This window comes from Rhynchophorus ferrugineus, unplaced genomic scaffold (genome assembly GCF_030347505.1).
Source record: "Rhynchophorus ferrugineus isolate W39M unplaced genomic scaffold, kcgeb_rfMv2 rfM1, whole genome shotgun sequence".
NCBI lineage: Eukaryota > Metazoa > Arthropoda > Insecta > Coleoptera > Curculionidae > Rhynchophorus > Rhynchophorus ferrugineus.
Genome location: NW_027472580.1, coordinates 4,379,858 through 4,406,987, shown reverse-complemented (window position 1 = coordinate 4,406,987; position 27,130 = coordinate 4,379,858). Strand labels below are relative to the sequence as shown.

Here is a 27,130-nt window from a genome sequence, read left to right as displayed (position 1 = left end):
GTTCCCTTTGAAATTATATCGATTCAATTATTTTAATGGTATCATCTCATGCCAAGCGGCTACTGCAAATCACGATATTTAACAATCTCCCGTCGATTCCGTCTTTGTCTTTTCTGCGCGGCGAAATTATTTTTTTTGGTCTATTTATATCTTCGGAATTGCGGTGGGTTATTTAATTATTGTTGTTGTTGAAGAGCCGGTCTCTTGACAAATGGCGAAGGTCATTTTTTGTTGCCGTTTTTTGTGTTGTACGGATTATTTAATGCTTGGTATTTGTACGTTCCTTAAGTTTTGGTTTGGAAATGAGAGAAATCTTTATTTATTTTATTTAGTTTTTTGTTTTTATGTTTATTAAAGGAATGCCTTTTTTTAAATATTGGGTGAATATAAAATAGCATACATTTCCGTAAAATGACTTGTAGTTAATAAATTAATTACATTTATATACTGTGTAATTGTCAATGGTAAGAATTAGAAATAATTGTATGGAAAAATGTCTGTATTATATGTTCGGTGCGATGATATTTTTACTAGATTTTTGTAGAAACATAGTGACCTGTAGTGGCACAACAAAATTCCTTTTCCTTTCTTAAGCTCAAGTTTTTTCAGCCCTACTTATTGTCCAGGTTTTCTAAAATTATCAAATCAAGTTAATGCTTACTTGTCAAATAATGTGCAATCGCACGACATCTTGGCATTTAACTTTCTTTGTAGAAGAAAACGTATCGTGGTGTGCCATCGTGTGACCCTTTTCAATAGACAATGAATGACCGATAATATATTAAAAATTATGAGCTGTCCAACACGTGGGTCTTAATATTTTCTTTTGATTATTCGATGATACCAAAGTTTTTCTCTATTATTAGACACATTATCTTGGCTATGAGTTCCAATAATAATTAATTATGAATGAATATTATAGGTTATTTTACTTAATGTCAGATTTTTATAGGTTATGTTGTTAAACATTCGGGGGATAAAGGGGTTTTGCAAAGAAAGGCTTGTTTTTATGTATAAAACTTTATTAAAAAGCTTTAAATACATACGATTAGATTAATCTAGGTAATAAAATTAATTCACGGCGGTTTAGCCGCCATGATTGACCTACCGGTTTCAAAACAAACGGAAAAAATGTATTATATTAGTGTTTGGCGGTTTTAACAATAATTTACAGACCGTACAGAACCTAGTGGGAGCGTTAAAACACCGAAGAAACGCGCATAGATAATCGAGACTGAAACAAACGTCAACTTAAATAGTATTTTTGTTTTTGATTGTTTCCCTTAGATAATATTGAGCACTTTCCTGGAAATAGATTAGGATCGAGGTCCGATCGGCCCAAGTGTTCGTTGAATGAGTAAGAATAATTAAGTGGGCGACGGAACAGAGGGGCAAGCGGACCTCCGGGGGTTAAAAATCAGTCATTGATCCTTCACACTAGTAGGGGGTACGCGTCGATTCAGGAGGTCGATGCGCTCTCGGCCGGTTTCTGTTCCGCCGCGGCTTCCTGCTTCTGTTCCTCGGCCGGCTGGGGCTGAGCGGGTTCCTGGGGGGCGGCGGATGGTTCGGCCGATTTTCCCTCGGGCTTCTTCTCGGCCAGTTCCTGCTCGGGCTGGGCGTCGGCGGCTACCTGGTCGGCGGCGGCTGGGGCTTGGCTGGGAGCGGACGTAGGTTGAGGTTGTTCGGAAGCGGGCTCCTCAGGTGCCGACTTGGGTTCCTCAGTGGGTGCTTGTGGTTCCTCAGAGGCGGGAGCTTCGGTTGGGGCACTATCGTCGGACTTGGCCTTCTTCTCGGCGGGTTTCTCCTCGGCTTGCTCGGTGGGTTTGTCTTCGGCCGCGGCGGTCTTCAGTTCGGGAAGCGATTCCTCTACGGCGGCGGGTACCTCGACCTTTTGCTCGCTGGGGATGGCGACCTCCTGGATTTCCGAGGCGGCGGCTGACTTGGTTTCGGCGGGGATGTCGGATTGAGCGGGCAGGGCTAGTGGTTTCTCTTCCTGTTTCTCTTCGGGGATGGATTTTGCGGCTGGGGTGTCCTCGGATTTAGGTAGTTCGGGTTGCTCGGCGATCTCGGCCTCCAAGACGGTCTTAACCTGGGGCGCGGCCTCGCTTTCCACGTTCTTCAGAGTGGGGAGAGCTTCTTCCGTTGGTTTCTCTTCGGCGGGGGCTGTTTCGTCGCTCAGCTTAGCCTGGGGCTCGGGTTGGGCTGCTGGTTGTTCTGCGGCGGGCTGACTGGGTTGTTCTGCTGGTTGAGCTTCGGCGGCCGGCGCCTGTGGCTGATCCTGGGAGGCTTTCTCCTCGCTCTGTTCCTCGGCGGCCGTGTCTTGGGCTGGGGCCTCGGGAGCTTCAGCCGGTTTCGGTTCTCCGCTCTCCGGCGACTCGTCCGAGCTCGAGCTTGAGCTGTCCGCGCTGGTGTCCTGCAGGGACTTTTGGAGCTCTTGTTTGGCCTCTTCGGATTTGGAGACCGACGAGTAGGAGTCGGAGATGACCAGGGGCTCCTGGGGTTTCTCCTCGTTCTCACCCAGGGGATAGGCTAAGGCGGCGGCGACCAAGACGAGTCCAATTAACAGTTTCATCTGGAACAAAATATTGTTGAATTATATTACTTGTTATAAGGGATGCGAAGGATTGTTTAGAAGGTTAATGCTGTTAAAACGTATTAAACCATTTATAGAAGTACCAAGTTTTCAAGTTTGGATTTTGAAATCATCATCAAGTGCACAGAGCAACAGCGGTTGTTGAAATGCCGGTCGAAGAAAATAAATACTGTCCTGCAATATTCCTGGACGTCTCACAAGCACTTCACCGGGTACTGCATTTGGGATTAATTTAGAAAATGAGCAAATTGCTACCGTGGAATTACTACGTACGTATTTGCCCTATACTGCTGATATTCCAAAAACAAAAGAAACAGTACTTCGGACACTTGCCGACGACATGCGAAGATATATTTCTGTTTAAGGCTGTAGAAAAAGTACAAGTAGCAGTCAACAAGATTTACAAATGGAATAGAGACAGAAAAATACGACATAATAGCTACAAATGTGTTGCGGCGAAATGACAAAAACCTAATTATGTCACTTGACATATGCCCGATTCCTTCAGCAGAATCAGTTAAGTACCTCGACATACATATCGATGGTAGTTTAAATTGGAAACATCATGTTAGACAAAAAGCAGAGCCGATCAGGAATGTGATGTAAATATGGGATGCACTAGCACATCAATGGTTTTGCTAGTAATATTTACAGACCATCTGATAATTAAATATGATAACAATTAGGTTAAAAAACGAAATGACTAAAAACGTAATTATAGACGTTATGGACCATCTGATGGTGAAATGATAAAAATTCGGTCAAAGTCCAGTTTAACAAAAACTTAACTATTTTCTTGTCAATTCATATATTCATGATCTAGTATTGCCAGAATTCACCAATAGTTTTGCTGGTAATCTTTATTGACCACCTAATGAGGAAACAGGACAAAAGTTTGCCAAAAAACGTAATTATTTTTTTATCAACTCATATAGTCCCCGATCTAACAATGGTTAATGCTACTGATAATGTTTATAAATTGTCTAATCACTACATAGTATAAAACAAAGTCGCCTTTTCTGTCCCTATATCCCTATGTGCGCTTAAATCTTTAAAACTACGCAACGGATTTTGATGCGGTTTTTTTTTCAATAGATAGAGTGATTCAAGAGGAAGGTTTATATGTATAATACATGCATAATATACTAAGGCAACATTGCTAATTTTAGAGGTTTCTAACGTGATGTCGTAAATTAACCTATTTTTTAGGCTTATTTAGCAATTAGCAAAAACGCTGCCTAACCCTACGAGTTAGATCAAATTAATGTACTACAGTATTGTACACCATAAAAAGGTCTACAAAAAAGTCCGCGATGGTATATGTTTATCTTTTAGGGATAACCCACATTAACCATTTTTATTGTTTACTTTTTACGTGAGAAAATGGCTTACTTACGAAGCTATTTTAAGCAATACGGCATTAATCCTTATCGAATTAAGTACCTTAAATACAGTGTGCAATTAATATAGATCAATATGGCTCCTTACAGCATGTAAATTAAACAAATATTTTCGGAGATATTACAAATTTAAAATTTGCGTTTAAAAATGTGTAATGTAATAAAAATTGTATGAATTTAGATATTCCAAAGATAGCAGGAAATCTTCATAGTAAGTATAGGGAAAGAGGAATTGTTTTACTCCAAATTTAATGCGTGCAGGCCAAGGGCAGTAATGAATGAACCAAAAATACTGGATCGATTTTAATCATGTTTTCATTGAGTGACATAGGCATATATATTTTATGCCCGTGCAAAGTCGGAGCGGGCCGCTATGTTTTTATATACAACGTTCATATTTTTTCTGTAGTGTATTTAATTTAGTATCAGCATTGCACCCGTGGAAGCCGGGGCGGGTCGCTAGTAGTGAAATATAACAAAATATTGCATATAAGAGCCGATTTAAAAACACCGTAATTATTTTCTTGCCAACTCCATGTAAGACAAAACTGAAATTATCCAACAAAATTGATTAATTTTTACGCTCATCGCCTTCATAGTTTCGCAGGAATTATAAGAGCCAAAACCTCCGTTAAAAAAAATCAATTGGATTAAGTTTGGTTCGTATAATCGTTCGATTTCGCGAAACCCGTGCACCTCATTTGGTATAAAGGCTCGAACCCGTCGTCGAGGATTCTATTTTTATGCCGGCCATTCTGGTTACGATTTACTACGCCATGTTATCCCACTTGCGAACCGGTCGCATCTCCACTCGGTCGGTTTTATCGCTCACCGTTCCGCTAACCGGTTAAATAAGAGTTCATCATCCAGCGCGTGAGTCTCTGAACCCCCGACCGGCTCGATACAAACAGAAACTATCGATTTTCTTTTTTTACCTTCATTCCCCCGGTTTCTTTTCTTGTAATGCAACTTCTCTTGCGTTTCCAGTTCCAGTTGGCGAACGAGTTTTGGCTTTTTTTTTGTTATTTCGCTGGTTTTGCTTTGTTGGAGATGATATTCTTCATGTTATAGTAAAAAAAAATGCTTTAATTGATGTATTTTAAAATCACTACATAGTATAAAGTCGCCTTTTCTGTCCCTATATCCCTATGTGCGCTTAAATCTTTAAAACTACGCAACGGATTTTGATGCGGTTTTTTTCAATAGATAGAGTGATTCAAGAGGAAGGTTTATATGTATAATACATGCATAATATACTAAGGCAACATTGCTAATTTTAGAGGTTTCTAACGTGATGTCGTAAATTAACCTATTTTTTTAGGCTTATTTAGTAATTAGCAAAAACGCTGCCTAACCCTACGAGCTAGATCAAATTAATGTACTACAGTATTGTACACCATAAAAAGGTCTACAAAAAAGTCCGCGATGGTATATGTTTATCTTTTAGGGATAACCCACATTAACCATTTTTATTGTTTACTTTTTACGTGAGAAAATGGCTTATTTACGAAGCTATTTTAAGCAATACGGCATTAATCCTTATCGAATTAAGTACCTTAAATACAGTGTGCAATTAATATAGATCAATATGGTTCCTTACAGCATGTAAATTAAACAAATATTTTCGGAGATATTACAAATTTAAAATTTGCGTTTAAAAATGTGTAATGTAATAAAAATTGTATGAATTTAGATATTCCAAAGATAGCAGGAAATCTTCATAGTAAGTATAGGGGAAGAGGAATTGTTTTACTCCGAATTTAATGCGCACAGGCCAAGGGCAGTAATGAATGAACCAAAAATACTGGATCGATTTTAATCATGTTTTCATTGAGTGACATAGGCATATATATTTTATGCCCGTGCAAAGTCGGAGCGGGCCGCTATGTTTTTATATACAACGTTCATATTTTTTCTGTAGTGTATTTAATTTAGTATCAGCATTGCACCCGTGCGAAGCCGGGGCGGGTCGCTAGTATAATTATAAAGAAGTCCATAAAAACGTAATTAGTTTCTTGCCAACAGTTTTTAGCCCTGCTTTAGTATGATCAGAATTTACTGATAATGATTATATTCACTCTAATAGAGAAATATGACAAAATTATTAATATAAAAAATTAAATTCATAAAAACGTAATTATTTTCTTGCAATGTTTTTAGCCATCTAATTGAAAAATATGACAAATTTTGTATATAAAACTGAATTTAATGAAAACGTAATTATTTTCTTGCCAACACGTATAACCCAACTCTAGTATCACCAGAAACTGCTGATAATGTTTTTAGATCATCAAATTGATGACAAAAATGAAATATGACAAAAGTTTGTCTATAAAAATTAATTTAACAGAACCTTAATTATTTTCTTGCCAATTGAGCCTAAGACGACAGCGAAACAGAAATTATCTATCAAATATCTGTAGTTCTAACTTAGCAAGTCATTGTTGTCATTAAATTAGGTGAGTTAAAACTTGCGTTGAATTAAGTTTGGTTTGTAGAGCTAGAACCCTCCTTTCACACACCTAACATAATAGACTTCTTAAAAAATGCGACGTAAAATATTAGAATTTACTGCGAACAAATTTATTATCCTGCAATAATGTTTATTACGAACTATTACTATGCTAATATAAAACATTACGGATATGTAGGCAGTCCTGTGATTTATAACCCATTCTGTTTTATTACTTTTACATACTGTGATACACAAATATAATTTAGGTTATGTATCTTAAATAATGTTCGCGTGAAATATTGCACAATCCATTCAAAAAAATAACATTAGTGAAACAAGGATGACATGATTTTGTACTATGGCTTATGGAGATAAAATTGTTGACAATAGGCCACGAAGAAGTCACTTTGTTATATAAATTAGCGCCTATTGCGTCGTTAACTAGAGGACAACTGTATTTTATCCTCCATGCAACACTGATTGAAAATTGTCGAGAATGTACGATACGTTTCCGCTATTTTAAATTAAATATTATCAAACTCCCGTTTAGTAACCCGTTATAGGAATGCGAAAACAAACGAATGTGTCGTTTTGTTTTACATATGACATTGACGTAAAATAATTATTGTTCAGATAAAATCGAACTATATTAAATATTTTGACATAGAGCTGGTGTTTTGTTATTTGTATATGTCAGGAGACGTGTTTTTTTTACATATATTTTGACACCGCGTTGTGTAAATTAAAAAATAAGATGTTTTTGATCAGCGGTTATAAAAGCGTTTTCACCATTTCGTTACATGATCGAACGTTTCCTAATTTCAATATTGTCGAATCAATGTTATGAAAGTGCATTTTATGAATTTCACTTTAATGTAAATTTTTTATTTCCTAATTTAATAAATTACAAAAGCACACGTAAGAAATATGAAATATTAAATGGTTTTGTTTTGCTTGTGACGTTATTTATGACACTGACACAATGTAATTGTAGGTTAAGTATATTCATTAATATAAAATAAAAAATATGTTTAGCAGCTTCTGACATCTGTCATTGTGACAGTGAGGTCGTATGTATAGTTATCTAAAATATTAATCTTTCAACATGCAATATATATTTACACTAACTGATATCGATGAAATAAAATGAGTACGTATGATAGTGAGTCGTTGCTCCAGTAATTCTAATACTATTAATCTGGGTTTATTTACTGAATATTTATTTAAGTTAGACGAACTGTATTTTTCCCGAAGAATGAAGCTTATTATTTTGGCCGGTCCTCGCTCGTTACCGTTACACTTGCCGCGAAAGCATTATTTTTTGCCGTGCTAATGGAATTGGCGAACTTTTTCACCGATTGACATTCGGACGACTACCAGAACGAATCTTTTTATCGAACAAATTGGGAAAAAAAGCGAAACATGCGAACAAAAACGTTTCCGTTAGCCGAGGGATCATTGTGATTGGGTCAAAGACCCTTATTTGAAGAGAAGTTGCTGGTAATCTTCAATATCTCGATCGGCAGGATAAAAACGTTCCTGCACCGTCACTTGACGTGTTGATCGTTGCGGTTTAATTAAAACCAACACAGGTATTTCTTCATTTCCTGTTTTTTCTTCCACAGTCAATCAAAGGCGAATTAGAATAGCTTGTTTCGTTTTGCTTTTAATTTATCTAACATAAAGTTGTTTTAGGGTAACGATGACCGAAACTAATGATAATTGCAATTTAATTTTTTGACAGGATACGTGTAGTTTAACTAAAATTTTAGAAGTAGTAATTTATTTGGAATAATAAAACTCACAACAAAATTAATTGTCACTGATGACAGATGATTAATTCTGTTTAGTATACATTGACATATCATACTGAAACGAATAGTGAACGTATTTCAATATCAAACTTATAGGGTATTAATTTTTAATTTTTAAGACAGCAGTATTTTTTGCTGAAGTAGATTATACGTGCATTGTATATTAGGTTGTTTATTTTTAAAATTTTTTAATAATATTAATTGTGTTTGTCTTTATATTTGTTAACATAGCTGCAGTGTTTATTGGGTAATTCTACGCATTTTATATAAATGTGATTTGTTCGATTTTTATTTAATTCAATTTGAGAAAGATAATTTGACATCAGTTTTGTCATTGTGACAATTGAACTATATATTGGGTTGCCTATTTTTTAAATTTAATTTTCAATCAACATTTAATGATATTTGACTGACAATAAAAGAACAATAGCGAACGGATGGAAAGCAACTGGTCATCGCGAATAACGATTTTAATACAACAATGGGCATTAATCGAGTATCGCGTTACTAAATGAGACAATCAGGCTCACAATTAATTGAATTTCCTTTTGCGACGACCTTTCAGGATGGCCGCTCGTCTATTCCATATCCGGACAAATGTCAAGTGCACACGGCGTTCGTTGCGTTGCATAAGATTTAAATAATTTATAAGTGCCCGTCGGTCTTCGGAATATTTTAAGGCCTCACTCACTTGCATCACCTTTTAGAAAAGCGAAGTAAGCCACGCTCTGTAATTAACGGTATTTGACATTTAGAACCAGGGGCATTTTTGCAACAACGAGCTGCTTTTCTGGCTAATCTGTTCTGGAAAATCCGTTGGGTTTCGACGATGACAATCTTAGGATCACGTCGACTGACTGCGTGTGACAAGTTTGACGACCTCGGTGTCAAAGGAAATCTGTATTCATTCGAGAGAGTATTTTATTCCGGTCTTCCTAGAAGAACGTGAAATATAATTTTGAGGCGCTGTTGTTGAATAAATTAGATGTTAAATTATATGTTCGACGGTTCAATAAACGACTGTGATTTGTATGAAAACGCGAGATGCCAATGTGACACTGGTTGTTTTATTATATTTTGTTATATTTTAAATCTAGCTTTGACATCTGTCAGTCGCGGGTGACATTTTATCTGTCATTATTACATCCTGGGCACACTTGTGAAGCTGTGTGATCGTATTTTAACCCTTCAATGATTTAAGTTAAGAATGTCGAAAAAATATCGATATATCGTTCGCCGATATTTTTTTTACCGATATATCGATATTTTTGTTTAAAAAAATATATAACAAAATTATTTTTAACAAAAGTTGTGCATTTTGGTACTTAATTTTAAGGCTTTATTAAAAATGTTTCTACTTTTTAAAATATTCCAGAAATATCGATATTTTTTTGGGTCAATATATCAATATTTTTATTTTTTTCTTCAAAATATCGATATATTTTTTTTTTGTAAAATATTGATATTCTTCATAGTTGTTTCAAAAAAATATCTAGATATTTTTGAAAATATTCTCTAAATATAAATATTTTCTCGGTGGCCGACACCCCTGAAACTCTCAGATGATTTAGAAATTGATGAATCAACAGGTGGGAATCGTTTGCACGCCTGGAATAAGATCTAAATAGTGAAAAATTCTTGGTGTGTCGGTAATTACGTTCCGGTTTTTGTAACATATTTCATTAACCATGATTAGTTTTATGTTTCGCTGAAATAATGGCGTTATAGATTTATACTTTTTTGTGAGTATGCGACACGTATTACTTTTATTGTTCCATCAAAAGAAAAAAGCGGTTGTAAGTCACCGTTTGCTGGTAGGGCATAACGGTGAGAATGCCTCCGCTGTAAGGACAAGTAAAACCTGGTTTCGACAATTCAAATGTGGTGATTTCAATGTTCAAACAAAGAGCTGCCTGGTAGGTTGAATATGTTTGAAGATGCGGAATTGCATGAGTTATTAACAAAAGAGAGAAAATTTGAATGTGAGCTGAGTCTCATTTTCTGAATGTTACAAGCGATGAAAGGGATTCAGAAGATGGGAAGATGGGTGCCATCGAAAAGTCGTTGGAGAATGTTGCTTCAAAGGTATGAAAGCAGGTCATTCTACATCGAATAGTAACGGGCGATGAAAAATTGATTTAGAAAAACCCCAGACAAGTGTCTGGACATATGTGGTATCTTATAAACTGTTGAAAGCTGGAGAATGATTTAATATTGATTGCTGTCGACGACAAATGATTAATTTTAACTGTGCATTGATTGAAAAACAACCACAAGCTCTACAAGACATGACCTTGTATACAGTAAAACTAGTCAAAGAAATATTGATATCACTTACACGGAAACTTTTATCGCAACCGTCATACTCTCCATATTTGACTCCGTCCGACTACCACCGTTTTGCATCAAAGGGGCACGCGCTTGCAGACCACTCGATTTCGAAGAAGTTAAAAATTGACTCTATAAACGGAGAAGATAAAAAACAACGAAAAAACCGGATAAGATTTACCGACACATCTAGTATGTTGCAAATCTGTTAACCATAGCATTTTTTTGCTCGCCATGCAAAAGGGACATTCTTGATGGCGTACTCTATCATTAACATCAGAATGTAAACACAATATTTGCTGTTAAGATTGAATGAAATCATCAGCTGGTGGCTAAGGGGGCAGGATGGTCGTTTTACTGTTTACTGAATTCCACAGGACTCATTGTAATTGTAAATGTGCCTAGGTAACAGTGTAAAATTCGACAAGGAATAATAATCATCTCAATCACGCCATTAACCAGGCTGTGTAAAGCCGGATATCTGCTGGGATGATCTCTCGAACGTTGGTCGATTTGTTATATAAAGGTAGTGTCAACATTGCTAGGAAACCATTTTTTATCGGAATTCTTATTCCGAACAAAATTATACATATTCTGATTATAAACAAATTAGTTATTCTTAATGTAAAAAATGTTAAAATTAAATAACTAATTCACTTTTTATCATGAACAAATGAGAAAGTTTTACGTATTGATAGATTCTCTATTATCGTATTTGTTAAATGTTATTCTATTCCATATATTACGTGATATATGAAATGTGGGAAAATTAAAACTAAATAATTTTTATACCATAACTCAATGTATTTATCTCCAAGTTTTATTATTTTGTTTTATTATTAATGTTTAGACACAATATTACGTGTGATTTTGGGAATTGTTTATTTTTAATTGTCATTATCTGACCCACTTGCTGATAATTGACTGAGATATGTCGAATTATGTTGTTATTTGTGACGGATTATTATTGACCTAATATTATTTTCATATAACCCCAATGTGTAGGTTAAAATAAAATGATCTACGACAATATTCAAAAATAAATATATAAGTTATTAAAGTTTTTTTTTTTGATTTTTTAAAAGTTTTATATGGCCGAATCATTCTGCTATTATTGTTTTTTTTAACTAATGCATTATATTTTCACGTTACTATAACATATGAGTTTAAATAATATGATGTGCGAGTTTGAGAACTAAATATAGGCACGATTCAAGTTTTTTTGTAATGATGGAAGAGTTGGTAGATTACAAAGACAAGTAAAACGATGTCTTCTAAATAATCTGGGTCTATAATTTCAAAAATTGGCGTTATCTGATTTATTTACAATATTGGAAAAACGGTTACCATATCAATTAAATGATTATAACAAAACGTTGTGACTTTATATTGTTAAATATTTTTATTGAAAGCATTAAATTCATCTGTTGATTGATTGCAATAACTTTAGAAGATCTGTAGCGATAGGTAAAGCCTAGTATAAAGCCTTAATATTTGACAAACAGAAATCTTCGGAGCAAGGATAGGTTGTGGCATTTATTCCAAAACGTTGACACCTGTAGCTTGAAATTTTGTATAAAATTATGATAAATTTTCGTGTTTATTGTAATTTCGTTACGCGTTTCGCCACGAGAGCCGAGCCATCATTTAGAACAGAAATGTCAAGGCACGCCCTTTCGCAGAGTAACATTTAAATTATCACAAAAAGCGCTCATTGTGCGCGAAAAACGCCATGATTCATTCGTTGCGAAAGAACGACGTAATTAACGCAATACCTGGTACCACTCTTCCCCAAGGATCGGATCATTATAACGAAAATTACGACGGGTACTGACTGGTCGACCCCATTAGCTCTTGCTCTTGTCCAGTATACGGTTCGATGAAGTTCATCGACAAATATTGATGCGCTACCTGTGTTAGCTTCTTGTTGTTTAGAAAGACTATTCACACTTTAAATCGTTTACCTTTCAACACTGCCGGAATATCTAAATATACAGTCGAAATGAGAGGTCGTAAAAAATCAATTAATCATTTAATGGGTAAATTTATATCTATTCCCTTTAGTCTGTCCTTAATTTTAATTTGTAGTTTAATTATACATGGCTTAAATAAATTTCTTCTTATCTTCAGTTCTTAGCAAGATATATTTATATTTTAGAGGAATTAATGTAAATTAAATAATTTTTTCGAGTAACTTTAAAAAATTTTTGTTTTTTCTCTGTAATCGTCTATTTCTTGAATACATCCTCTATTTTATTCTATTTAAATTACTTCTTTAAAATATCCTGAAACGAATTTACCTGTGGATGCAAATAATGTTTATTAAATATTGTTTTCAGTTCGTCAATTGTAATTCATGTCAGTTATATATTTATTGAGTATATTTGTTGTGGTATTTTGGTTCAATTATGGTTAAGATAAATTCATTTTTCAGTGGAATTAATTTCAATTAAATATTTTTTTGGGACTAATTTTCAAATATTTTATTTATTCTTTTGCAATCGTCTAGTTCTTGAATATATTATGATTGCTTTCGAAAACATTATGAAAACGAATTTACTTTTAAATATTACTATTTTATATTAAATATAGTTTCAGTGTGTTTTTGATGATATTAGATGGTCTTGATTTAGTCTAGTTAAGTATATTGATGTAAAAATATTTTCTTATATTTTGGTTCATATATAACTAAGAAAAAATTATTTTTCCGTGGAATTATATAGTTGAAAATAATTTTGCTTGAATAATGTTTTTAGTTATTCTTTCTTCCAATTACAATTATCACATATTATAACATTTTTTTCTTGTATTTTGCCTGTAGAATATATTTAATAAGTTATATTTTGTTGAAATTTTAAAAATAACGTGAACCAATCTTTGGTAATTTATTTATAAATAAAATAACTTTTGTTTCTTCAAGAATCGTAAAAAATAACCTTGCGGTATTATCCAAGCCAAGCTTTAGTAAACACTGATTGTGTTTTTGTTTTAATTCCATTTCTAAGAGAAAAGAAATATTGACGTTATTTTTAGGTATATTTGTGACGAAAATAAATCGATTTAAGTTGCTAAATATCGAGCGAAAATTAATATCTCTGCTCAATTTTCCAGTTATCAGTAATTTATTTTTAAACATAGTTCTGGCAAATTTGATTATTGTATTTCTGTGCTATTAATAACTGAAACAGATAAGTTGAATTTTTAATTATGTTCGTTATTGAAAAGCATAATTGATTTCTTTGTTTCTGGAATTTAATTAAATTTTTCCATTATTTAATTAATTTTTTTATTTGTATTATATATATATATATAGAATCACTTGTCGGTGTAACGAAATATTATTTACTGTTATAGATTTAGTAGTTAATTATAAAAACATGGAAATGTTTTTATTTCTTACATCAGAAATGTTACAACAACGTTTATATTTCTTGAATGCTTTATAACCAAAAAGAACTTAAATATTAAATTATATTTTTGTGACTTATTTAAATATTTGATAGATTTTAAATAATTCGATTATATCGGGAATAGTATACAGTATTTTTAAAATTTAGATTCACATTAGAAATTCTAAATGTGTCTTATTCAACATGTGTAAAATTATATTTATAGCCGGCATTTGTTTTGGTCGTGATATTTTTTAGTTTTATGAAAACAATGGAAATTTTCCAGATTTTGGCGATGTATGTGATTTTTAAAAATAAATGTAAAAATATAGATAAAGATATTGCCATTTTAAATCAATAGTCACTCTTTGAGTTAACAACGTTTTGGTCTTGTACATACATATTAAAAATAGCTATAGAAATATAAAAAAATTATTTGAAAGCACCAGAAAATTATTCTATGAAAGCAATATCATTCGATGCAATAAAACACAATATAATTGCAAAAATCTATAAAAATAGCAACTCAATAATTTAAAATATAATATAGACATTTTGACAAATAAGTTTTGATAATTTCGAAATTCTAACTATATTACACTGAAGTTTCTTCGTGTTAACTGCGTTTTAGTGTTGTATACGAATCTTAAAAATAACTATAAAAATATGGAAAAATCAGATACCCAGTTGAAGATTGATTCAAAGTTTGAGACTTTTTGGTGATCAATGAAGGTTTAAAAAAATAGTTGGAAAAATATTGAGGAAATAAGTTTCGATAATTTAGAAATCGAACGATATTAAAACGACGCTTCTTCGAGTTATCGACTAAACGATCGAAGGGCTTGAATAATGGTTCCCTACCTTGCTTTAAGTATTTGCTATTGGTGTGTACCGGGTTGAATCAATGAACCAACTACAATAGTGAACCTCGGGCGGAACCTAGCTCTGATCTTACACTGCACTGGACACTAAAGTTATGTGGTATGCGCGACGTTAGATCCGATTTATACCAGGGAAAACCCCTCCCCAGGTCGGTGCATCATTACCATCGCGATTACCGAGCGCCCGGCGCGGGTCAAGTCTGAAGATGCTGCTTGCTGATACGGTTGCTGAGATTTCTGCGGAGATGATCTCGATGATGGCCGCAGATACGCTGGCGCTGCTCTGGGTCTTGGTTTGCTGGTCAAACGGTCCCGTTTGCTGGAAGATCTCCGTTTGGTCACAGATAATTTATGTTTTTATGGTGACGTGATTTTCAGTTGTTTTTTGTTGCGATATCCTTTGAAAGTGTTCAGCTGTTGCGTTTGTTAAGCAAATTGTACTGTTCTGGTCAAATTGTCTTTAAATATTTTAATTTTGCCGTCATGTCCTTGTCTTTATATTATTTTCTATTTTTTCTTTCTCTTGTTGTTGTAGTTTGACTGTGAGTTGGGAGTAAGTGCATTTTCTTATTTTTAAATATTAATAATAATTTTATACAAGACGTATACAAAGTGGTGACGTGATTTTCAGTTGTTTTTTGCTGCGATATTGTTTGAAAGTGTTCAGCTGTTGCGTTTGTTAAGCAAATTGTACTGTTCTGGTCAAATTGCCTTTAAATATTTTAATTTTGCCGTCATGTCCTTGTCTTTATATTATTTTCTATTTTTTCTTTCTCTTGTTGTTGTAGTTTGACTGTGAGTTGGGAGTAAGTGCATTTTCTTATTTTTAAATATTAATAATAATTTTATACAAGACGTATACAAAGTGGTGACGTGATTTTCAGTTGTTTTTTGCTGCGATATTGTTTGAAAGTGTTCAGCTGTTGCGTTTGTTAAGCAAATTGTACTGTTCTGGTCAAATTGCCTTTAAATATTTTAATTTTGCCGTCATGTCCTTGTCTTTATATTATTTTCTATTTTTTCTTTCCCTTGTTGTTGTAGTTTGACTGTGAGTTGGGAGTAAGTGCATTTTCTTATTTTTAAATATTAATAATAATTTTATACAAGACGTATACAAAGTGGTGACGTGATTTTCAGTTGTTTTTTGCTGCGATATTGTTTGAAAGTGTTCAGCTGTTGCGTTTGTTAAGCAAATTGTACTGTTCTGGTCAAATTGTCTTTAAATATTTTAATTTTGCCGTCATGTCCTTGTCTTTTAGTCATTTTCTATTCTTTCTTTCTCTTGTTATTGTAGTTTGACTGTGAGTTGGGAGTAAGTGCATTTTCTTATTTTTAAATATTAATAATAATTTTATACAAGACGTATACAAGGTGGTGACGTGATTTTCAGTTGTTTTTTGCTGCGATATTGTTTGAAAGTGTTCAGCTGTTGCGTTTGTTAAGCAAATTGTACTGTTCTGGTCAAATTGCCTTTAAATATTTTAATTTTGCCGTCATGTCCTTGTCTTTATATTATTTTCTATTTTTTCTTTCTCTTGTTGTTGTAGTTTGACTGTGAGTTGGGAGTAAGTGCATTTTCTTATTTTTAAATATTAATAATAATTTTATACAAGACGTATACAAGGTGGTGACGTGATTTTCAGTTGTTTTTTGCTGCGATATTGTTTGAAAGTGTTCAGCTGTTGCGTTTGTTAAGCAAATTGTACTGTTCTGGTCAAATTGCCTTTAAATATTTTAATTTTGCCGTCATGTCCTTGTCTTTATATTATTTTCTATTTTTTCTTTCTCTTGTTGTTGTAGTTTGACTGTGAGTTGGGAGTAAGTGCATTTTCTTATTTTTAAATATTAATAATAATTTTATACAAGACGTATACAAAGTGGTGACGTGATTTTCAGTTGTTTTTTGCTGCGATATTGTTTGAAAGTGTTCAGCTGTTGCGTTTGTTAAGCAAATTGTACTGTTCTGGTCAAATTGCCTTTAAATATTTTAATTTTGCCGTCATGTCCTTGTCTTTATATTATTTTCTATTTTTTCTTTCTCTTGTTGTTGTAGTTTGACTGTGAGTTGGGAGTAAGTGCATTTTCTTATTTTTAAATATTAATAATAATTTTATACAAGACGTATACAAAGTGGTGACGTGATTTTCAGTTGTTTTTTGCTGCGATATTGTTTGAAAGTGTTCAGCTGTTGCGTTTGTTAAGCAAATTGTACTGTTCTGGTCAAATTGTCTTTAAATATTTTAATTTTGCCGTCATGTCCTTGTCTTTTAGTCATTTTCTATTCTTTCTTTCTCTTGTTATTGTAGTTTGACTGTGAGTTGGGAGTAAGTGCATTTTCTTATTTTTAAATATTAATAATAATTTTATACAAGACGTATACAAAGTGGTGACGAGATTTTCAGTTGTTTTTTGCTGCGATATTGTTTGAAAGTGTTCAGCTGTTGCGTTTGTTAAGCAAATTGTACTGTTCTGGTCAAATTGTCTTTAAATATTTTAATTTTGCCGTCATGTCCTTGTCTTTATATTATTTTCTGTTTTTTCTTTCTCTTGTTGTTGTAGTTTGACTGTGAGTTGGGAGTAAGTGCATTTTCTTATTTTTAAATATTAATAATAATTTTATACAAGACGTATACAAAGTGGTGACGTGATTTTCAGTTGTTTTTTGCTGCGATATTGTTTGAAAGTGTTCAGCTGTTGCGTTTGTTAAGCAAATTGTACTGTTCTGGTCAAATTGCCTTTAAATATTTTAATTTTGCCGTCATGTCCTTGTCTTTTAGTCATTTTCTATTCTTTCTTTCTCTTGTTATTGTAGTTTGACTGTGAGTTGGGAGTAAGTGCATTTTCTTATTTTTAAATATTAATAATAATTTTATACAAGACGTATACAAAGTGGTGACGTGATTTTCAGTTGTTTTTTGCTGCGATATTGTTTGAAAGTGTTCAGCTGTTGCGTTTGTTAAGCAAATTGTACTGTTCTGGTCAAATTGCCTTTAAATATTTTAATTTTGCCGTCATGTCCTTGTCTTTATATTATTTTCTATTTTTTCTTTCTCTTGTTGTTGTAGTTTGACTGTGAGTTGGGAGTAAGTGCATTTTCTTATTTTTAAATATTAATAATAATTTTATACAAGACGTATACAAAGTGGTGACGTGATTTTCAGTTGTTTTTTGCTGCGATATTGTTTGAAAGTGTTCAGCTGTTGCGTTTGTTAAGCAAATTGTACTGTTCTGGTCAAATTGTCTTCAAATATTTTAATTTTGCCGTCATGTCCTTGTCTTTTAGTCATTTTCTATTCTTTCTTTCTCTTGTTATTGTAGTTTGACTGTGAGTTGGGAGTAAGTGCATTTTCTTATTTTTAAATATTAATAATAATTTTATACAAGACGTATACAAAGTGGTGACGTGATTTTCAGTTGTTTTTTGCTGCGATATTGTTTGAAAGTGTTCAGCTGTTGCGTTTGTTAAGCAAATTGTACTGTTCTGGTCAAATTGTCTTTAAATATTTTAATTTTGCCGTCATGTCCTTGTCTTTATATTATTTTCTATTTTTTCTTTCTCTTGTTGTTGTAGTTTGACTGTGAGTTGGGAGTAAGTGCATTTTCTTATTTTTAAATATTAATAATAATTTTATACAAGACGTATACAAAGTGGTGACGTGATTTTCAGTTGTTTTTTGCTGCGATATTGTTTGAAAGTGTTCAGCTGTTGCGTTTGTTAAGCAAATTGTACTGTTCTGGTCAAATTGTCTTTAAATATTTTAATTTTGCCGTCATGTCCTTGTCTTTATATTATTTTCTATTTTTTCTTTCTCTTGTTGTTGTAGTTTGACTGTGAGTTGGGAGTAAGTGCATTTTCTTATTTTTAAATATTAATAATAATTTTATACAAGACGTATACAAAGTGGTGACGTGATTTTCAGTTGTTTTTTGCTGCGATATTGTTTGAAAGTGTTCAGCTGTTGCGTTTGTTAAGCAAATTGTACTGTTCTGGTCAAATTGTCTTTAAATATTTTAATTTTGCCGTCATGTCCTTGTCTTTATATTATTTTCTATTTTTTCTTTCTCTTGTTGTTGTAGTTTGACTGTGAGTTGGGAGTAAGTGCATTTTCTTATTTTTAAATATTAATAATAATTTTATACAAGACGTATACAAAGTGGTGACGTGATTTTCAGTTGTTTTTTGCTGCGATATTGTTTGAAAGTGTTCAGCTGTTGCGTTTGTTAAGCAAATTGTACTGTTCTGGTCAAATTGTCTTTAAATATTTTAATTTTGCCGTCATGTCCTTGTCTTTATATTATTTTCTATTTTTTCTTTCTCTTGTTGTTGTAGTTTGACTGTGAGTTGGGAGTAAGTGCATTTTCTTATTTTTAAATATTAATAATAATTTTATACAAGACGTATACAAAGTGGTGACGTGTTTTTCAGTTGTTTTTTGCTGCGATATTGTTTGAAAGTGTTCAGCTGTTGCGTTTGTTAAGCAAATTGTACTGTTCTGGTCAAATTGTCTTTAAATATTTTAATTTTGCCGTCATGTCCTTGTCTTTATATTATTTTCTATTCTTTCTTTCTCTTGTTATTGTAGTTTGACTGTGAGTTTCAATCATTATTTTGTAAAAGTGTCAGTGTGAAGCGTGAACATATGATTCTTCTTATTTTTAATTAATAATTCTGATTCCAAGCAGTTTCCATATAAAGTATAATTAAGTAGATTTAATTATTTTAAAACTTTTTCTTAGTATTTTATAGTTTTGTCTTTGTTCTTGTATTAATTTATATACTTTTCTTTATACAAGTTATTCAAGGTTCAAATAATTTACCTGAATTATTAATATTTGACTGTAGAGTAATTTTTAATGAAAAATTTTATATCTTCTTTATTCTTAAATAACAATTGTTATTTTATACAAACCTTATATAAAATGTAACCTGATAATCAGTTGTATTTGCTATGATATATTAGAACTGATAATTCTGGTTAGGATATCTTTAACAATTTTCATCTGATCTTTACGTCTTTGCCTTTTTAATCTAGTTTTAACAATTCTTTTAAACTTTTTATTGCTATTTTAGCCATTCTGTTAGTTTTTTATGAATTGTGATTGTGTGATTCTTCTCATTTATAAATAATACTTCTTATTTGAAACAATTCGAGTGTAAAATGTGACCATTTCTGTTTAATTGCTTGTTATGATATTAGTTCATTTTAAATAGATTAGAATTGTTTTTATAACATTTTACTACTAATTTTTAGTATATTCTTACATTAATATACATTTTGTAGTATAATGTATTAAATTTTATGTATTGTTCTTTATATAACATTTAAGCTAATCTGTTAAAATTATTGGATTAATATTGGATGAAAAACATTCTCATTGCCAGTTTGTGTTTGTGTGAAATGCTTATATGAATCCTTTAATTTGTTAATAATAATTAATAATAATAAATTTCAAACAGTTCCAGCATGAAAATTATTCATTTCTGATGAAACCATCGTTAGTATACAAATTATTTTTAAATTAAATTAATTATTTTTCTTAAATTAAATTAATTTTTTGACAGCAATTTATAGTTTTTTTTAATATGTTCTTGTAATGATTATTCATACATAGCATTTACTGTGGAATAAATTTGTAATACTACCAGTAAATATTACCGGTTTTATGGTGATATGTGAATCATGTCGTTTTTTGATTATGATTATGATTTTAAATAATTCTACTATAAAGTGTGATAACTTCTATTTATTAACTCGTTAATATAACATGTATTTTTAAATGAATCAATCGCTTTTTATTTTCACCTTTTATTTTCATCTTTTTCACTTTATATTATTGATTTATTTTCGATATTCAGTTTTAAAATTCAGTCATTAAATTAGTGTAATAAAAGTATTACGAAGGCTGTGAATTCATCTTGTTGGATTTTTTGAATTATGTTTTGTATTATTTAACACGTTAACAGGTGATAATTGTAAGGAACATAATTGATAATATTAATCTGTCTGGATAATACAGCGTATGAAGTTGGATTTTCCATTTAGCTGCCTTAACTTATTTAGAAAAAAAAATCAATAAGTTTGCTGATCTTTATTCGGCAAAGAACATTTAATCAACATGTGAAATTACTTTCTATCGATTTTTTAAAAATAATCATTGCTGTTTAATCGAAACCATTGTAACTTTTATACTAATAGCTGGATTGTACTAAAATGTTGAGACGTATCATTGGAAAGTGGGTACTATGTGATGTATTCATATAATAAATCTAACCCTTATTTTTTCGTATGTTACCTCTGTATACGCCATGTAGTAAAAGTGTTAAATAAATTAGGCAAGGTATTTGTTAGAAATTACCTTGTATTATCATGTTGGATAGTTTAAAGGAAACGCAATGTTGAAACAATAATTTATATTTAATATCTATTTAACTACATATTTATGTCGGTAATGATTTGTGTTGTGTTGAAGTAAAGTAGTTAACTAATGAGTTGTGAAATATTCGCTGAAATTTTACTATTAACAAAGTGTTGGTCCTTGACTGAACTAAAGTATCATGAAAATTGTACACTTTGACATTGACACTTGTGTTATATGATGCTTATTGCTTTTTATTACCTTTTTTCTGTGGAATGAGGGAATATCATGACAAGAAAGCTGGACGTTCTTCGATTTAATTCAATCATTTACACGTTTTTAAACTTGTTCGTAAGACTGAATAGGTCTACTCAATTTTTGGCTTATGAATCGAAAAAAATTATAGTGGCCTATAAATTAGTTTTAAAGTATTTTTTTCATTTGTAAGATTAATGTGGAAAACACGTACAATGTTATTTTTCCTTAGTTATGGCCAATTTCCTTAATAGGTCAATTGAAAAGTCTCCGGCCTGACACATAATGACTCATTATGATTTTGAATGACCGTAAATTGAAACTGAATAAAATAGTAGACACTCTAAAGATATCAACTGAGCGTGTACATCATATCATTTACGAATATTTGGGTATGAGGAAGCTCTGCGCAAAGTGGGTGCCGCGCGAGCGATAAAAAGGAAAACATTTGGATCGAGATCATAGAAAACGACCAGAAAAATAGGATACTAACATTGTCCGAGGCCAGAACAGTTATGGCCGATCGCCAATTATGGTGAGATCTGATGAAAGTTCTGCTGCGCCAACAACAGTGAATTGGCTGAGAAATGAGGCGCCACCCGAGCGTCTGTTATGGATGGATGGCGTTATTTGGGTAAATTAAATCGTTAAAATTGCCAATGTTTCAATAAATAATCCTTATCGGATGGACACTGCGATTATATAATATTTATATTCAGTAGTTTCCGCACTGATATTGTCTCTTCTAAGTATCCAAAACCAGCAGCGCTGGCGACAACATGACGATGACTTTCAATAACACTTTTAAATGAAGAAAAATCTCAGATAATTATTTATTCTTTCGCAATGCTTTGAAATTGTTACCGCTAATTATATTACGATTGTGCGAGTTTAGAAAAAAAAACGTAACTAACTAAACGTAATTTTTTAACGGAAATAGGAAAAATGATTAGCAAAATTAACAAAGACATAATATTTATATAATATCTGTAACATGAACTTTAGTCCGTAGGAAGTTGGAGAGATAAAACATATTAATTACACTATTCATAATGAGGTTAATTTGTAATAAATATTACCAGGCATTTTTTTGCTATCACTTTATAATTTTAACGTATTGATAATTTTGTTAGGTGCTTGCAATGCTTGTAAATTGGCGTAAAATATATTAATTAAAATATGTTCCATAATTTCCAACAACAACATAAAAGAAGTCATGACAAGTCAGGTTTTGGTACTGGAAGGCCGAGAAACGAAAACGAACGACAAAACATAACGCAAAATCACAAAAATATTTCCTAGGCATCCTAGCAGTTGATGAATTAGCTCTTTCCAGAAATAGGTAAAGGCTATCGCACGATTTAACTGAAAGTGCCTGTTCGAGCCATTTCAACATCGCGGTTTCATTGCTTGCCAGTCAAAATAAGTATTTTCTACGATCTATTATAACTGAAGACAATCCCAAACGCAAAAAGTCATTGGTCAGTGCAGGAGAGACATTCACTGCTGGGCATATGGTGGTATCAGCAAGGTGCAGTGTATTTACGAGCAGTAAAAACCGGATGAAATTTTTACTGTAGTCTTACAGAATCTTGGGTAAAATACATTGTTGCAGCTCGATGGGAAGAATGGGAAGTTCTATTGTACCCAGCATACTCACCAGACATAACACCTTCTGATTTAATTCAATCTATTTTTTCAAATCAATGCTGCATAGCTTGGCTGACACAGGGTCCTGAAAATAATTTGATTTATTTTCTTTTCTTTTTTGACTTGTTCTCAATAAATACCTTTTAAAATTGAAAAAAAAAGGATCAGGACACACGAAAGAACCGTTAATAAGACTGGTAATAACCCTAAGTGTAGAAGGAATGTCAATCATACAACAAGTTGTTGATGAACTAAGGTACTTATAAAAAAATATAAATCTAGATAAAATAATCTAAAACTAAACACTGAATAACAATGGATTATGAGAAAGATAAGGAATGTAGTAAAGGCGACAGGACGTTCCTCCTGCAGTTGCGATAGTCGCGGCTGCGAATCGCGCTGGGACATGGTCATTATTGTGATTGTTTAACATTTATGATTATCTTTAGGCAAGAGTGCAAAATCCGACAAGGAAAATGATCCCAGTCACGTCAGTGACCAGGCTGGGATTTTCACCAAAGTTGGTCACTTGCCAGTCGGTAGGGTTAATGCCGAGGACCGTGGTTAGGAGTCCACGTTGAGCAGTACGAGTAGTACGTGAGTCCACGTAGTCCAGTCGATCCAGCCATCCCTGATAGGCAACATAGAGGCCCTAAAATAAATTTAAAATATCAAATATACAAATGAAAACCAATATATACGAGAAAAATCGAAAACATAGGAGAAAAGGAGGAATGGATTCCATATATTTACCAAATAAAAATAAAACTAAACTACTTCAGATAAAGTGAAGAATTCACTTATACGCTAAACAAATTTATGGTTGGTTTGCTTCAGACTTCTGATTTTCTGCGTGTTGTCCAGTAGCTGTATTGCTTCCACGTTGCAGTGATTTAGCAATCTGATTTCATCTTTCAAGACGAAAATTTTGGATCACTCTGGTTACGTAGCGATAAGCATTGGTAATTAATTGTAGTATATTGTTTTGACTGCGTTGGATTACCAGTTAGTTTGATGTTTTAGTGCAACCCCATAGCTCCAAATTGGTTTTATGATTGACTGATAATCCTACCTTAATTATAATTATAATTAACAGGGATAGATTTGGAGCTATTAAGATGTGTTTCCCAATCACTAGTCCATTTGTGGATCTTGTTGACAGCTACTTGTACATTTCATACAATCTTAAGCAGAGGTATATCTTTTGTTTTGATAACTCTGTCTTCCGCAAATATTCTAAGTACTGTTTACTTTGTTGTTGGGATATCAGCAGTGTAAAGCAGATACAGGAGTGTTGACAAGACACTACCCTCCAGCCGAAATAGGTTTAAGAGTCGAGAATGGCTCTTCATGCGAGAATTTTTTTTTCGAAAATATATGATTCCAGCAGTTAACAGTGTTTACGCGGTAGCAATTTGCTCATTTTGTGCCATTTGCTCAAATGCTATATCCGATAAAAGCTTGTGAGACCTCCGGGATTATAGCAGGACAGTATTTTTTTTCTTCGAATGTCTATTCAACAACCGCTGTTACTCTGTGCACGTGTTCGATTGTTAAGTGGTGATTTCGGTTTAATACATTTTAACAGCAGTTCCTCAAGTAATTTTGATATCTCAGGTGGCAGCAAAATGGGACTGTAAGATCCAACTTTTCTGTCGGTTTATCAGGCGAGGTTAGAAATGGGGCATAAATTAAAAAATATAAGACTGAAATTATTATTACTGTATAGATTACAGTAGTTTAAACATAGATGGAAAGCTCAGCTCCGAAAAAGACATAAAATATAAGATAAAGATCAAAGAAAGTATTGTTCGATTCGCATTGATCCAAGAGGCGATTTAAAATCACATCAACTGTATTCAATCAAACATTACCACAAAATTTAAAATATTTTGTGATAAAATACCACGCCTAATGAAGAAACAAAACAGCAAAAGTTATCCGAAATGATATTACTTACATTCCTGTCAATGCAAGACAAGCTATTAAAGAACAAAATGCTAATAATAACAGTTTCATTCTTGTATAGTAAACACCACACCTAAATAGTATGAATAGTCGTAAATTGTAATTCAATTTCAAACAACAGTTACGTTTAATTTTCTATAATTATCTAATGCATAAGTTTCTTCTTACGTATAACTATTAAAAATACAATCATTGCGCAACTTCGGAGTAAAACGACCACATGAATATATACAATTATTCCGCTGTAAAAAATGTATAAAGTCTAGAATTCGAATAAAAATATAGAAAGGCATACAAGACAGGTACGTTTATATCTCTCTACGTCTATATCCTCTTTAATATAATATAGATACAACTATCTTAACCAAGTTTTTTTTCTATTAATACTAGCGACCCGCCCCGGCTTCGCACGGGTGCAATGCTGATACTAAATTAAATACACTACAGAAAAAATATGAACGTTGTATATAAAAACATAGCGGCCCGCTCCGACTTTGCACGGGCATAAAATATATATGCCTATGTCACTCAATGAAAACATGATTAAAATCGATCCAGTATTTTTGGTTCATTCATTACTGCCCTTGGCCTGCACGCATTAAATTTGGAGTAAAACAATTCCTCTTCCCCTATACTTACTATGAAGATTTCCTGCTATCTTTGGAATATCTAAATTCATACAATTTTTATTACATTACACATTTTTAAACGCAAATTTTAAATTTGTAATATGTCCGAAAATATTTGTTTAATTTACATGCTGTAAGGAACCATATTGATCTATATTAATTGCACACTGTATTTAAGGTACTTAATTCGATAAGGATTAATGCCGTATTGCTTAAAATAGCTTCGTAAATAAGCCATTTTCTCACGTAAAAAGTAAACAATAAAAATGGTTAATGTGGGTTATCCCTAAAAGATAAACATATACCATCGCGGACTTTTTTGTAGACCTTTTTATGGTGTACAATACTGTAGTACATTAATTTGATCTAACTCGTAGGGTTAGGCAGCGTCTTTGCTAATTGCTAAATAAGCCTAAAAAAATAGGTTAATTTACGACATCACGTTAGAAACCTCTAAAATTAGCAATGTTGCCTTAGTATATTATGCATGTATTATACATATAAACCTTCCTCTTGAATCACTCTATCTATTGAAAAAAACCGCATCAAAATCCGTTGCGTAGTTTTAAAGATTTAAGCGCACATAGGGATATAGGGACAGAAAAGGCGACTTTGTTTTATACTATGTAGTGATTATTAGATGCTTGTATGTATTTTGAACAGAGATATCTATCGGTGACAATGTAAATTATTGTCAAAAAACCGAACCTAACTGTTAAATACGATGGATATGACGTTTCTACATATAAAATAACAGTTTTTCAATTAGTATTTTTGAGTTATGCATTATATATAGACGCTAATCATGGAACGCTCAAAATTAAAATTTCGGTTGTCTTTACTTTTGTTGCTTAATTTGAAAGAAACCTCTGATGATGCCCTCTATCTTTTAAACATTTAGAAACTTCTATTGATGTTGCTCAGCTATGTCGCAATTTTCGATTTTCGAAATTGCAAAACTTATTGGACAAACAATTTCAGTCATCTTAACAGTTGATCAGTCAACTATTTCCTGAGTTTTACTTGCGATAAAAAAGATATAAAATGAGTGAAAACGGTTACCACATAAATTGATTAAAAATGCTGTTTCCATCCGTTTAAACATCACAATTTCATTGCTTGTCAGGCGAAAAAAGAATAGTTCTGTAGCGTATTGTGACTGACAATGAAAAATGAATCTATTACCACAATCCCAAGCGCAAAATATCACAAATCCGCATTCAAACTACTTACCAGATATAGTACCTTTACATTATCACTTGTTCAGATCATTGCAGCAGGACCTGGCTAGTACACGCTTCCAAAATGCTGAATAAGAACGAACTGTTGCGATAGCCACGGGTTCCAATCCTGCTGGGGCATGGTGGTAAATTTATGTTTGTGATTGTTTAATATTTGTGAATGTTCTAGG

General features: G+C 32.6%; 2 protein-coding genes and 1 long non-coding RNA gene across 4 annotated transcripts in view; 2 read left to right on the top strand and 1 right to left on the bottom strand.

Annotated features, from left to right (window-relative positions):
• S6KL (ribosomal protein S6 kinase like) overlaps nucleotides 1-27,130 on the top strand; it is a 233,406-nt gene that overhangs the window by 31,301 nt on the left and 174,975 nt on the right. The gene's annotated exons all lie outside the window — the stretch shown is intronic.
• On the bottom strand, nucleotides 1,005-15,140 carry LOC143202678 (uncharacterized). The gene is made up of 2 exons (XM_076414355.1): nucleotides 14,841-15,140; nucleotides 1,005-2,572 (listed from the first exon to the last, which is right to left on the bottom strand). The coding sequence occupies exon 2, from the start codon at nucleotides 2,570-2,572 to the stop codon at nucleotides 1,460-1,462; it is 1,113 nt and encodes a 370-aa protein (XP_076270470.1). The 5' UTR covers nucleotides 14,841-15,140; the 3' UTR covers nucleotides 1,005-1,459.
• On the top strand, nucleotides 9,525-14,955 carry LOC143202694 (uncharacterized). Its single transcript, XR_013007213.1, has 2 exons — nucleotides 9,525-12,780; nucleotides 13,284-14,955. It is a non-coding gene; the product is annotated as an uncharacterized LOC143202694 (long non-coding RNA).